General features: G+C 47.5%; 1 protein-coding gene across 7 annotated transcripts in view; it reads left to right on the top strand.

Annotated features, from left to right (window-relative positions):
* The first annotated feature begins 10780 nt into the window (after positions 1–10780).
* The window catches only part of UNC13B (unc-13 homolog B), a 199199-nt gene continuing 194751 nt past the window's right edge, over positions 10781–15228 (top strand). For all 7 annotated transcript variants that reach the window (XM_084791248.1, XM_084791247.1, XM_084791256.1 and 4 more), the window contains exon 1: positions 10781–11140. Coding sequence is in view for 6 of the 7 variants with exons in the window: in XM_084791247.1 (XP_084647373.1) it covers positions 11119–11140 (22 nt within the window). In the remaining variant the exon portion in view is untranslated. The remainder of the gene's footprint in view (positions 11141–15228) is intronic.

Below are 15228 nucleotides of genomic sequence, written 5' to 3'. Positions count from 1 at the left end.
GTGTGGGTGTGGGTGTTTATTCATTTGTTTTGTTTTTGTTTTGAGACTTCATCTTCCTGTAGCCCTGCTGGCCAAGAACTCACAATGTAGGCCACACTGGCTTTGAATGTGCTGAGATTTTTTTTTTCTTTGTCTCAGTTGCTTGGGAGCTGGGATGGGGTGAGGGCCAGCGAGTAACAAAAACTGGTCAATTCAGTGCCAAAGGTGTGCTACATAGCTACAAACAAAAGGAAAAAGGAAATGAAAGAAAAAACAATTTCCCACTCTTAAGACATTTACTTATGAGGTCTGAAGAGATAGCTCTGTGGTTAAGAGCACTTGCTGCTTTGCTCTGACTGGAGCTCACAACTGCCTGTAACTCCAGCTCCAGGGGACTTGATGCTGGTTTTGGCTTTTTGCCAGCATCTGTAGGTACATCTGCATAATTAAAATAAATCTTAAAAAACAATGGCCCGGAGATGGTGGCGCACACCTTTAATCCCAGCATTTGGGAGGCAGAGGCAAGTGGATCACTGTGAGTTAAAGGCCAGCCTAGTCTACAAAGCAAGTCTAGGACAGCCAAGGTTACACAGAGAAAACCTATCTTGAAAGACCAAAAAGAAAAAAAAAAAGAAATATACTTAGACAACTACATAAATACTTATATAATTAAAGTTGGAAGGGTTGTATGCAGTGAGGGAAAAACACAGGGTTGAAGATAACAAGGTTGCCCTCTGAATTTTAAGTTTTTACTTACCATAGATTGAGATAAATTATATTTTGTTTGTAGACAGGATTTCCCTATGAGTTTCAGATTGGCTTCAGGCCCATGATTTTAAGTGTGTGGTTAAAGGATTGTGCCAAAGGATTGGGCATGGTGGCATAAGCCTTTACTCTTAGCATTTGAGGGGCAGGGACAGGCAGCAGATCACTGTGAGTTTGAGGCCAGCCTGGTCTATGTAGCAAGACAGCCAGGGCTACATAGAGACTTTTTTTTAAGCTGCCAGCAGACTGAGGTTCTGTCCGAGGATAAATTTGCTGGAGTTGGTCCTCTCCTTCCACTTTGTGGGGCCTAGGTACCAAACTCAGGCTGTCAGGCTTGGCAGCAAAGGGTCTTTACCTTGAGCCATCTCACCAGCCCTAGAGCAATTTTCTTTCTTTCCTTCTTTCTTTTTTGTTTTTTTGAGACAGGGTTTCTCTGTGTAACAGCTCTGGCTGTCCTGAAACTCACTTTATAGTCCAGGCTGGCCTTGAACTCAAGGAGATCCTCTGCCTCCCAAGTACTGGGATTAAAGGCATGTGCCACCACTGCCCGGCTGAACAATTTTCTCTTTAGACTTACAGAACTCATGTAAAGATAGGATAGTCTTTTTAGACTTACAGATATTGTGTAAAGATAGGATAGTTCCCATACATACCTCAAACTCAGTTTCCATCACCATCATCATCATCTTCATCACCATCATCATATCATCATCACCATCATCACACTATCACCACCATCACCATTACCATCATCATCACCATCACCACCATCACCACCATCATCACCATCACCACCATCATCACCATCACCAGCATCATCACCATCACCAGCATCATCACCATCACCACCATCACCAGCATCACCATGTTTATGTTTATGATGGGAATTAAACTTTGGGCACTGTACATCCCAGGCAAGCTGTCTACCACTGATTATTAAGTCCCAGGTACTGTTAACATCAGACAGCATATAGCTCATTCATTTGTTATGATTAATATGGTACCATTGATTAATAGCAATGTTTTTTTTTTTTAATTTTTTGCTTTTTTCGAGACAGGGTTTCTCTGTGTAGCCTTGGCTGTCCTGGACTCGCTTTGTAGACCAGGCTGGCCTTGAACTCACAGTGATCCACCTGCTTCTGCCTCCCGAGTGCTGGGATTAAAGGCGTGTGCCACTACGCGCAGCTGATTAACAGCAATGTTTTATACAGCTCTTCTCAGTCCCATCCCCCTTCCCCACACCTTCCAGGACCGCACACTAAATGAAGTCTCCTTAGGCTTCTCTTGGCTGTGACGGCCTTTCAGATTTGCTTGACTTGTCATGGCCTTTGAATCCCAACAGAACTCAGTTCATAGTTCCGCCTTGGGCTCCCGAGAGCAGGAATTACATCTGTGACCCACCACATCAGGCTTCTAAGAGTCTCCTTCAGTCTGCTGGAGCTGAATGTGTGCTAGAAACCTGCCGCGCTAGTGCTGTGGAGGGAGAGCTGGGGGCAGAAAAGGGTTCAAGGCCAGCCTCTGCTACTTAGACCCACTGAGACTAACCTCACTTATATGAGACCCTGTCCCAAAGCGGGGAAAGCTAGCAGCGGGGGAGTGGCTTGGCCAGTAGAACATTCACTGTGTAAACATGAGGGCCTGAGTTTGGATCCTTAGTGCCAGGCAAGCATGATGGCTCTGCAAGATCCATTTTCAGAGCTGGTCGTGGTGGCGCACACCTTTAATTCCGGCACTCGGGGAGGCAGAGGCAGGCGGATCGCTGTGAGTTCGAGGCCAGTCTGGTCTACAAAGCAAGTCCAGGATAGCCAAGGCTACACAGAGAGATCCTGTCTCGAAAAAACAAAACAAAGCAAAACAAAAAAGATCCATTTTCAGATTTCTGAATGAAAATAACAATGATGTGATAAATGTGTGGCTTTCAGACATGAAGTTCTTCATTGCTTTTTGGATTATTACATTTATTTCATTTACTGTGTGTGTTTGTCATTTTGTTTTTTGTCAAGACAGGGTTTTTCTGTGTAGCGCTGGCTGTCTTGGACTCGCTTTGTAGACCGCTGGCCTCGAACTCACACAGGTCACCTGCCTCTGCCTCCCTGAGTGCTGGGATTAACGGTGCGAGCCACTGGGCCAGGTGAGAGAACTCCTTTTAAAAGTTGTCCTTTGAGTACCACATGCTCACTGGGGCTTGTAGGCACCCACAAACAACATATACACATGCACACACACACAACTAAAAAACAGAATAATTGAATATTTAACAGTCGGATAAAGTTAAAACCTTCACAGTCTCCTGCCTAATTTTATTCCTTTTCCATGGTCTCTTCACATTTGTTCCCCAGAAGGAACCAGTTTGCAAACTGGCCTTTGTTTTTCTTATGCGTTTTGCTTTGTTTGAGACACAGTCTCATATAACCCAGGCTTGAAGTTTCTGAGTAGCAAAGGATGACCACTGTATTTAGTCAGGGTTCTCTAGGGTAACAGAACTTATAGAATGAATCTCTTCCCAGCACTTGGGAGGCAGAGGCAGGCAGGTCGCTGTGAGTTCGAGGCTGGCCTGTTCTACAAAACGAGTCCAGGAGAGTCAGGGCTACGGAGAGAAGCCCTGTCTTGAAAAACCAAAATAAATAAATAAATAAATAAATGGTAATTATTGGAATGACTTGCCAGCTGCAGTCCAGCTAGTCCAACAATGGCTGCCTATGAATGGAAAGGCCAGGAATCCAGTAGCTGTTCAGTCAGCAAGGCTGGATGTCTCATCTGGTGTTCAGTCTGTGGCAGAATCCTGAAGATCAGGGCCTGCTGCAGGTGGGGGGTGGGTGTGCTGCAAGGCGAGGGCAACCAGGTGAGGAGCAAAGTTTCCTTCTCCTATGTCCTTGTTTAGACTTCCCGCAGAAGGTGGAGACCACATTAGAGGTGCGTCTTCCTAATCTCAAGATCCAGACCAAAGGCTTGTATACTCACGCCTTGAGATCTGGACTAGAGATACGTGTTTTCCTACCTCAAAGGTCTGGACTAGGAGTGGATTCACCCGCTTCACACCCCCAAAACCTCTCACAGTGTGTCCGCCGTTTCTTGACTGTAGTTCTTCCCAACTGTAGTCAGGTTGACAATCAGGAACAGTCACCACAACCACGCACTCCTGCCCCTCCTGCCTCAGCTTCCCAAGGGTCTCTTATGTTTTCTTTCTTTCTTTCTTTTTTCTTCCTGAGACAGGGCTTTTCTGTGTAGCCTTGGCTGTCCAAAAGTCACTTTGTAGACCAGGCTGGCCTTGAATTTACAGCGATCCGCCTGCCTCTGCCTCCCAAGGGCTGGGATTAAAGGCATGGGCCACTACACCTGGCCCTTGGTTTACTATTTTTGACACGGGATTTTCCTGGGTAAAAGCCCTGCATATCCTGGAACTTGCTTTGTGACCAAGTAGACCAGGCTGGCCTCCAGCTCTGAGATCTGCCTACCTCTGCCTCCCAAGTGCCAGGATTAAAGGCGTGTGCCATCACCAATATACCTGCATTTCTATTGGACATGTATCTTGGAGCAGAATAGCTGAATCTCAGAGCATGTGTGTACAGCCTCTGCAGATGTTGACCTGTTTTCCTCTTTTAAAAATTTTTAGGAGCCAGGTGTGGTGGCGCTCGCCTTTAATACCAGCACTGGGGAGGCAGAGGTAGGTGGATCACTGTGAACTCCAGGCCAGCCTGGTCTACAAAGTGAGTTCCAGGACAGTCAAGGCTACACAGAGAAACTCTATCTCGAAAAACCAAAACCAAACCAAAACAAAAAAATCAAAACAAACAAAACAAAAAAGAAACAACAACAACCCAAAACAAACAAACAAAACCAAAAAGAGAGCTTTAGAAAGAGTAAGGAAGCACTGAACACTAGTTAGGGAGTTTAAAAGTGTACTTAGAAGCCGGGGCGTGGTGGCGAATGCCTTTAATCCCAGCACTTGGGAGGCAGAGGCAGGCGGATTGCTGTGAGTTCGAGGCCAGCCTGGTCTACAAGTTGATCTACATGGCTACATAGAGATAACCCTATCTCAAACAACAACAAGAAGAAAGGAAAAAAAAAAAGACTCTGGCCAGTTTCTGTTAGAAAAGGTGGATGGAGCCAAAAGAACCTTAAGGTGGCTCTTCGGGGCTTCACTAGGGAGGGAATGCTGGGAAAGAAAGCACCTTATCTTAAGGTGAACCTGGTGCTCCGCTGATTAACCCTTGTGGGAGGAGACAGATCTCCACCTGAAGATAGATTCTAGGATTACAGGAAGACAATTTACTGGACTTGGTTCTCTCTCGATTTATTTATTATTATGTATACAGTCTGCTTGTAGGCCAGAAGAGGGCATCAGGTTACGTTATAGTTGCTGGGACTTGAACTCAGGACCTTTGGAAGAGCAGGCGGTGCTCTTAACCACTGAGCCATCTCTCCGGCTCGGCTTTCTCCTCTTAGTTGAGTCCCAGGTTTGAATTTGAACTGAGGCCATCAGGATTTTCATGGAGCCGTTTTACCTACTGAGCCATCTCACACGCTTTGGGGTTTTCTTCATTACATTACGGGAGGACTGGCCTGAATGTCGGTGACACTGTTGCTGGGGCTCATAGAAGAATGGGGACAGTGAGCGGAACACCGTCTAGGCATTCTCTGCTCACTTGCTCGCTCGAGCTTCTGCCGCCGTGACTTCCCTGCTACGATAGACTGGAACTTGGAAATGTGACCTAAAGCAAACCCTTCTCAGGCGGATCTCTGTGGGTTCGAGGCCAGCCTGGTCTACAAAGTGAGTCCAGGACAGCCAGGACTGCACAGAGAGACCCTGTCTTGAAACAAACACCCCAAAACACCAAACTCGCCTTTCTCCCCGTCCATTGCTTTCTTCACACAAACTGGAAATGAAACTGGGACACCAGCTGTCCTGCTCTGCAATTTTCGTCTTATTCTCTTATTCCCATTTTTTTTTTTTCAGTTTGGCTCTGAGAAATAAGAATCCGGCTGCTCCCCCTGTTGCTCCTGGTTGCTGTTGATACAGGTTAACAAGAAGCTGGAGATATCCTGAAACGAAGATTGGCAGGTATTGCCCCAAAGTACCCTACGACCCTAAACAGCAGGAAGTAGTCTAAGAGAACCACGTCCCCTCTCCACACTAACCCTCTTTGTCTCCTACCTGGTGTTCGGGGGTTGGAAGGGATTGGGACGTAGAAGGAAGAAAGTTAGAGGTATAGGAACACAATTAAAGTAGATAAAAAAACAGCGCCAGCAGACCCAGAGCTAGTCCAGGAGTCGCTGGTAGTCCCGGAAGTTGCTATGCTAGCACAAGCTGAGGAATTCTCTTTTGTTTTTGTTTTTGTTTTCCAAGACAGGGCTTCTCTGTGTAGCCTTAGCTATCTATCCTGGACTCGCTTTGTAGACCAGGCTAGCCTCGAACTCACAGCGATCCGCCTGCCTCTGCCTCCCGAGTGCTGGGATTAAAGGCGAGCGCTACCACCGCCCCGGCTCAAGCGGCGAAGTTCTGACACCTCAGGTCTACATAGTGCTGTAACAATTTTAAGGGTCTCTTGTACCCCAGGCCTACAAAAGGTGGTAACATCTGTCATTGTAATGCTAAGAGTCCTGGCACCTCAGGCCTACACAAGGCGCTGGACTGCGAGTGTCATCTGCTGTTGTTCCCTCCGGTTTACTGGCGCTGTCTGTACTGCTGTCTCTCAAAAGATAAGGGACCCAACAGCTACCCAAAACAGCACTCCAGAAGGTTTAAGAGTTTCGCTCTAGCTCATCTTCCATATAGAAACGTCCGAAGAAAGCATAGAAGAGGAAAGATGCCGCAAAAATCCAAGTGAGCTAGCTTGTACAGATGGAGACGGCAGCAGCGGAGGAGTGGAAAATGGATGTTGAAGGCGTGGGGTGCTGGTGGGAACTGTTGGACTGCGTTCTATCTCTGTCACCATCTCATCACCAAGGCCACCTCTTGCTCCTGTTAGTCTTCTGTCCCCGTGTGACATTATGGACTACTATTGCTCTCAGCTGTGGTGACGTGAATTGCGTGCACAATAATAAGTCACTTCAGCCGGGCGTGATGGCGCACGCCTTTAATCCCAGCACTCGGGAGGCAGAGGTAGGCGGATCGCTGTGAGTTCGAGGCCAGCCTGGTCTACAAAGTGAGTCCAGGATGGCCAAGGCTACACAGAGAGACCCTGTCTCGAAAAACCAAAAAACCAAAAAAAAAAATAAAAAATAAGTCACTTCAAGCCAATACAGCGCACGTAATCTCAACATCTCCTCCTCTTCCTCCCTCTCCTCTCCTTCTCCCCCCTTTCCCCAGCCCCTCCCCCTTGATATACATACAGTTCAGGAGCTGGGCTCAAATTCTGATCTTGTTTTGGACTCCTGAATGCTGGGATCTCAGGCATACATCATCTACCATGCCCAGCAATTAAGTAGAAAGCCAAGTGTCAAGCACCTTTCCCCCTGAGCCATCTTACAAGTCCCGTGACTCACTCCCTACCCTCCCAGACGGAGTTTCTCTGTGTAACAGCTCTGGCTGTCCTGGAACTCGCTCTGTAGTCCAGGCTGGCCTCCAACTCACGGAGGTCTACCTGCCTCTGACTCCCAAGTGCTGGGATTAAAGGCGTGTGCCACCATTGCCCAACACACACACACACACAAACACGATTTATTTATTTTTTTATGTATAGTGTTCTGCTTGCATGTACACCTGCAGGCCAGAGGAGGGCACCAGATCACATTATAGATGGTCGTGAGCCACCATGTGGTTGCTGGGAATTGAACTCAGGACCTCTGGAAGAGCAGCCAGTGCTCTTAACTTCTGAGCCATCTCTCCAGCCTCCCCCCTCACTTTTAATAAACAGAACACGTTAAAAAAGAGGTGTAGGGGGAGGATGGAGGGATGGGTGGCTTGGCAGTTAAGAGTATGTACTGCTCTCGCAGAGGACCCAAGAGGACCCAAGCTTGGCTCCCTGAACCCATGTTGGGTGACACAGACCTGCAGCTCCAGCTATAGGAGCATCAATTCCTTTGGTTTCTGAGGGTACTAGTACACAGATACACATACTACACACAAACACATAATCAAACATGAACTAAATTCTTAAAATGAGGTGATGTCATAATTAGGATAATGAACTTTTTTTTTTTTTTTTGGTTTTTCAAGACAGGGTTTCTCGGGGTTGGAGAGATGGTTCAGAGGTTAAGAGCACTGTCTGCTCTTCCTGAGGTCCTGAGTTCAATTCCCAGCAACCACATGGTGGCTTATAACCATCGATAACAAGATCTGGTGCTCTCTCCTGGTGGACAGGCATAAATGCAAGCAGAACTTTGTATACATAATAAATAAATAAATCTTAAGAAAAAAAAAAAAAAGACAGGGTTTCTCTGTGTAGCCTTGACTGTCCTGGACTCACTCTGTAGACCAGGCTGGCCTTGATCAAACTCACAGCGATCCACCTGCCTCTGCCTCCCAAGTGCTGGGATTAAAGGCGTGCGCCACCATGCCTGGTTTGGATAATGAACATTTTGACTTTTTTTTTTTCAGGAAACTTCCTGCATTCTCAGCTTCATGCTTCAAATTCCATTTTTTAAAACTATTTTTTAAAGATGATTTTTATTTCCCGGGGCTGTGGTGGCTCACACCTTTAATCCCAGTACTCAGGAGGCAGAGGCAGGTGGACCTTTGCGAGTTTGAGGACAGCCTGGTTTGCAGAGGAGACAGGACAGCCACGGCTACACAGTGAAACTCTGTTTCAAACCCAGCTCCTCGAAAAGAATATTTTTATTTCATGTGTATGAATGTTTGTTTGCATGTATGTTTGTGTACCATGTGCATGTCTCATACAAGTGAAGGCAAAAAAAAAAAAAAGTGATCAGATCTCCTATAACTAACTGGAGTTAGTCCTCTGAAAGAACAGCAAAGGCTTTTAACTGCTGAGCCATCTCTCCAGCCCCTTGCTCCTCTTCTATTTGCTTTTTAAGACGGGGTCTGATGTAGCCAAGGGTGGACTTGAATTTGTGATCTTGCTGCCTCCACCTCCCAAGTGCTGAGATTACAGACACCTGATTGATGTGAGTCATGCTTGGCCCCAGCTTGCATGCTTTGACAGAGCAAGCAGCCATGTTGTCCAGGCCCATATGACAAGGAACTGAGGCTTGCCCACAGTTTATAAGGAGCTGAGGCTATTATTCTGTGCCCGGGGGGAATTGGGCTCATGCCAACAACCACAGAAAGGATCTTGTAACTGAGATGCTCCAGTCAAGAGGCACCTTCTAAGTTCTGAGAATCCCTGAACTGGAGAACCCAGTTAAGTTGTGCCTGGGTTCTGGACCTGCGGAAAGTTTGAGATAATCAGCATTGTTCGAAGACTTTAAGTTCTGGGATTATTTGTTACAGGCCGCTAGGTAATACAGGTCAGTCTGCTGAGCTCTGAAATGTGCTCCTCACAATTTCTTTAGAACATTCCCTACCACTCCATATTCTTTGCAAGTGCAAAGTGCTTGCCAGTGTCTCATTGGCCAGTCTTTGCATCCTCTAGAAGGGGCCTTGATTTTTATATCAGTTCTGTTTTGTTCTGCCTAAGCTCAGAACCAGAATTAGGAAGTTCAACTCCTCTTCAGTTCCTTGTCCGCTCTAGGAAAACTGAGATAGTTAAGTGCTCCAACCACTGGCAGCCCTAAAATAGCCACTGTCTGTGAGACCTCTCAGCTAGGGAGCTGAGTTACCCTGCTTAAATCTTCCTCGGGATTCAGTCTCCCCCTCCCCCCCCAATATTTGTAGCTGTAGCATTTGGAAAGACACTTTCTTCTTTGTCGTTTTCATCTTCTTCGATCGTCGTGGTCTTCTTCTTGGTTTGTGTGTATGGTTTTTTGAGACAGAGTTTCTCTGTGTAGCCTTGGCATCCTGGATTGGATTCACTTTGTAGACCAGGCTGGCCTTGAACTCACAGTGATCCGCCCGCCTCTGCCTCCCGAGAGCTGGGATCAAAGGCGTGCGCCATCACGCCCGGCTTGTTTTTTTTTTAAATTAATTATTATGTATATAGTGTTCTGCCTGCTTGTGTGCCTGCAGCCCAGAAGAGGGCACCATATCTCATTATAGATGGCTATGAGCCACCATGTGGCTGCTGGGAATTGAACTGAGGACTTTTGGAAGGGCAGCCAGTACTCTTAACCTCTGAGTCATCTTGTCAGCCCCAATCTTCTGGGTTTTTCGAGACAGGGTTTCTCTGGATAGCCTTGGCTGTCCTGGACTCGCTTTGTAGACCAGGCTGGCCTCGAACTCATAGTGATCCGCCTGCCTCTGTCTCCCAGAGTCCTGGGATTACAGGCATGACCCACCAGGCTGGGCTGCTTCTTCTTCTCCTTCTTTTACATTAAAAAAAAAGTATTTATTTATTTATTACATACACAGTTCTCTGCTTGCATGCCTACACACCAGAAGAGGGCATCAGATCACATTATAGATGGTTGTGAGCCACCATGTGGACCTCTGAGCCATCTCTGCAGCCCCTCTCCTTCTTTTAAAGACAGGGTTTCCTGTAGCTCACAGGCCGGCCTCAGGTTTGCAGTGTAGCCAAGGATGACCTTGAACTCCTGATTCCCTAGCCTCTATGTCACAGCCCCAACGCAACCTTGTGAAATTACTAGGGCAAGTACCTCTCAGGTTGTAAGGTCTTTGCCTCCCTTAAGGGCATCAATTGCAAAGTGTTCAACGAAAAGAACCTGTTCTGTGTGTTGGAAACCCCACACACGTGGGAGGAGCTAAAGGTTTCAACTCCCAGGGCACACAGGTTGAGGGCTAGCCCCTCCCGTCCTTGCTTTTGAAAGGCCTTTCAGTGGGCGGAACTGTTTTCCAATCTGTTGCCTTAGGAAAATGAAGGGTGGTGGTGGTGGGGGGGGAACCTGTAAGTCTACGCGCTCCTGAGGGGCGGGGTCTGCAGACTAGGCGCGAGACGATTGGTCGGGTGGTGGTGATGGTGGGCGTGGCCCCGAGGATTGAGTCCGCCCAGGTTCTCGCTCCGGGCCGCCCCCCCCCCCCCCGCAACGCCGGAGCGACAAGAGGGGAGTGTTCTCTGCTCGCTTGCGCCTCGCAGCGATGGCGCCTCCGGGCCGCGCCCAGTGCCCGGTTTGCCGGCGGAGCCTCAGCTCTTTCCCCAGCTCACTCCGACCGTGAGGACCCGGGCGGCTCCGGAGGGAGCAGGGAACGCGGCCGGTGACCGGAGGGGGGTGGGCACGACACACCATGCGGAGCGGCGGGACCCGCGAGGCGGACGGCGGGAGGCAGCGCGGCACCTGCTGAGAGAGGAAAAGCGAGAGGGAGCGGCTCGGCTGAGGGGCGGCGGCGACGGAGGAGGCTCGTCCGCGCGCGCCTCGGCCATGTCGCTGCTCTGCGTGCGTGGTGAGTTGCGCCGCGCGGCTGGCGGGACCCACCCAGGTCTCCCACGCCACCCCACACGCCCCTAGGAGCGTCCGGCCACCGTCTTTCCCCAACTTCGCTCCACCTGGGGTTCCCTGGGTTGGGGGGGGGGCGCGCGAGTTTGTCCACTGTCACTTAGAAACATTCGTCGCGCTCTCCACGCTCTTTCTTGACCCCACCCACCCCTGTTACCTTTTTATTCTGGCAGCGGTGAGGACTGGGTGGTTGTCCTGCGGTGCTTGCCAGATGCTATATAAAACAGTTGAGAAGGGGCTGGTGAGAGGGGGCGATTCAGTAGGGGAACTCCTGTGGTTGGTGCCTTGTCTGTAGCGGGTATCCTCTTATTCTCCTTGCGCTGTGAAACTAGTCTGCTCTTGGGGGCGTGGGTGGGTGGGTGGGGAGGAACAGCCTCCCCCCCCCCCCCCACTACTCCGGACCGTGTTACTGGTATAGCTGTCAGATGCCTTGTCGTAGCTTATTTCTTGATTTGCATCTTACTATTGTCTGTCTGTTTCATCCCTGGCTTCTTTTTCGTCCCCTTCCCCCCCCCCCTTCCCCCCGAACCTCAGCCTGTGCCTAGGTTAAAATTATTTTCACATATCACTTTGAAGAAGGATGTGCTTGCTGGCTTCTCTTCTTTGGGAGCAGAACATGGAGATAGGGTTTTATTTTATTTTAGGTTCAGTCCCTGTCTCTGAGGACACTTGTTTCGCTCAGGAAAGGGTGCTTTTTTTTTTTTTTTTTTTTTTTTAAACAACAACAGTCTTGTTAGGTAGCCCAGGCTGGCTTTGAACTCACTGTGTAGCTCAGGCTGGTTTGGAAGTTGTGATCTAACCAACTCACCTCCTGAGCACTGGGATTACGGGAAGCTTTTTATAAAACTAGAGCTTTGGAGTTTAAGTCCTATGAGGTACCGCGCCCTGGACTTAGCGCTGTGTGAATAAAGACTGTGTTGCTGGTTTTTGTAGTATTCTGAGTGCCAGACTCCGTAGAAATTTTGAATGAATGCAAGAACTGTGATTTTAGAGAGATTAACTGGCCAGAAAAAAAATAGGGTTTGGATTGCTGACTGAATTTGATCTCAGGAAATTCAAATTACGAGCCAGTCGTATCAGTTGAACAGAGTGGGATGAGGTGGGTGGGTTGTGAGAGCACGTTTATCCACTACAGCCTTCCCAGAGCCTTTTCCTGTCGCTTTTTACTGGCTAGCTCAGCTCATGTTTCTTTTGGCTGTACAGATTAGAGGCACTGTTGTTGGTGATCTCTCTGATGACAGTGTTCCCCCAGCTGCTGGCAAAAGGAACTGACTGCTTTGGGTGGTTCTCTTCCAACGTTTCATTAAATCTGCACTAACCCCAAATAGGATTTGGTTATTTCCGGGGATTATGAGAGATACAGTTTTTTTCCCCCCTTCTTTAGCGGTTGGTTTTTCATTAATGAGAATTTTGCTTTGGTTTTAGGGAAGCCTTTCCCCTCAGCAGCTGGGAGTCTATTTATTCCTTTAGGTTCCTGCTGCCAAGTATCGGGATTTGGGAGAGGTTGGGTTTGTAAATGCCTCTTGGACAGTTTATTAATTCTCTGCTGCCACACCATACAGAGCTTAATTCTCTGCTGCCACACCATACAGAGCTAGACCATAAAAGACTCTTTAGGCAGGAGCACTTGTAAATTAGAAGTTATTTATCTGCAAATAACTAGAAAAGGAGCTGATGCTGTTCTTATTTGCTTTAATATTAGTCAGCTTTCACTGTTGGAAATTCTGCTGTTTAGACTGTTGCTGGGTCTGGTCTGTCTGTCTCTCCCTTCCTCTCCCCAGGCTCACTCTAGAGTCAGCCTTCTACCTCTCACATTCTGGGATTACGTGTTTGTGCTCCCATGCCTGCTTTGCTTCTTGTTCGTTTTCTGGGATTTGAACTCAGTACCCTTGGTATGTTACGCATGTACTTAACCACTGATCTATACCCTTAACTCTTGTTTGCCTTTTTGGGGTGGGGTGGATGGAGGTTGGGCAGTGTCTCATTTTGTGGCCCAGGACAGCCTTGGCCTTCTGAGTGCATGGATTGCCAGTGAGCTATTAACACCTGGCAAAAATTAAATCATGTGTGTGTTTCGAGACAGGGTTTCTCAGTTTTAGCCCCAGCTGCTCTGGAACTCTTTAGGCCAGGTTGTCCTCAATCTCACAAGGATCGGCCTGCCTCTGTCTTCTGGGGTGCTGGGATTAAAGGCATGCGCCACCCACTGCCTGGCTAAAAACTACAGTAAATCTTTTACAATGGCATTCCCTGCATTATATTTGGCAGCTGGAATTTGTGTTGTTGCTGTTCTCTTGTTGTCATTTTTAAGATAATGTCTATTTTTGTGGTCCATAATAGCCTAGAACTTACTGTGTAGCCCAGGCTGGTCTTGAACTGGTGGTGATTCTCCTGCCTTAGTCTCCTAAGTACTGGGATTTAATGTACCTGTCCTACAATTACAGAATTTGGGAGGCAGAGGCAGGCAGGTCTCTGAGTTTCAGGTCAGGCTGGTCTACATAATGAATTGCAGGCCAACCATGGATAGATACATAGTTAGACCTTGTTTCAAAAATGAGCAAACAAACAAACAAAAATGAGCAAACAAAACCAAAACAACTTTACAAGCACGGGCTGAAATTATAAATGTGTGACTCCACCCCCACCCCCCCAGCTGACAGTAGGAATGTTATTAGTACTCTGAAAGCAAACTATCTAGTGATACTGTTTAAGAACTCAGTTTCAATTCATCTTGGAACGGAACTGGATTAGAAACCTCTTCAGTCTGGTATGGTGGCACATGCCTTTAATTCCAGCCCCTGGACGACCAAGGCAGTCGGATCTCTGAGTTTGAGGCCTGTGGCTGGCGTTTGCTGCTCTATGGTGTCGTGTCCCCCCGCCCCATCCCTCTTCATCCTTTTAATCCCCTAATACTAGATAGGAGAGAAAAAAGGATGGAGGGGAAAGGGGGTGGAGTGATGTTATCGTTAGACTACTTCCTGCTGATTAGGGTGTTCTTAGGAGTTCTTTGGGGGCAAGGTTGATCTTTGATGTCAGGACATCTAATTTCTTTTCTGTTTCTTTGCACACGACCACTTGACACACTGCAGCCACCAGCATCCAGCTGCCAGCCACTTACTGGGGCTCTAGCACTTCCATACCCTCTGGAAAGTCTACAGAATTCCAAATGCCACACACCTTGCAGAAACTCTCTGCAGCTGGCAAAACCAAGCATGAGGCAAATGATAGTCAGCTGCTGCAAAGCAGCCCCTTATGCTAACCACAAAACGAAAACATTCCCATAATATTTCTGGATTTTTTTTTTCCAAGACAGGGTTTCTCTGTGTAGCCTTGGCTGTCCTGGACTCTCTTTGTAGACCAGGCTGACCTCGAACTCACAGTGATCTGCCTGCCTCTGCCTCCCGATTGCTAGGATTAAAGGCGTGCGCCACCATTGCCTGGCTTTATTTATTTATTATTTTTAAAAGATTTATTTATTTATTTATTACATATACAATGTTCTGCCTGCATGTGTGCCTGCATGCCTGAAGAAGGCATCAGATCTCATTATAGATGGTTGTGAGCCACCATGTGGTTTATAGATGGTTGTGAGCCACCATGTGGTTGCTGGGAATTGAACTCAGGACCTCTGGAAGAGCCGTCAGTGCTCTTAACCTCTGAGCCATCTCTCCAGCCCCCAATATTTATTTATTTTTAAAGAAACCAAACCCACACAATTATCAGTACAGAGGCAACCCTAGTCGATAAAACAAGTTTCAGGACAGCCAGGGCTATTCAGGGGAAAAAAAAAAAGGAGGAGGGGAACCCAACTTTTTCATGTAGTTAAGTTCAAACAGTACTTAACTTGATTTCTAAATTGATAAATTGTTGGGGTTTTTTTTGTTTTGTTTTATTGTCTTGCTTTTAACTTTATTTATTATTTATTTGTTTATTTAAGACAGTCTCACATCCCCTGGAATTCCTGATCCTCCAGCCTTTACCTCCTAAGTGCTGGAAAGTTGGTTTTGACTTAACTGTCCCCAAATCTCCCAGAATTCA

The sequence above is a fragment of the Acomys minous genome, assembly GCF_964271855.1.
Source record: "Acomys minous genome assembly, chromosome: 8".
NCBI classification, from domain to species: domain Eukaryota; kingdom Metazoa; phylum Chordata; class Mammalia; order Rodentia; family Muridae; genus Acomys; species Acomys minous.
Note: the sequence above shows the minus strand (reverse complement) of the source record. Positions and strands in the feature narration are given on the sequence as shown.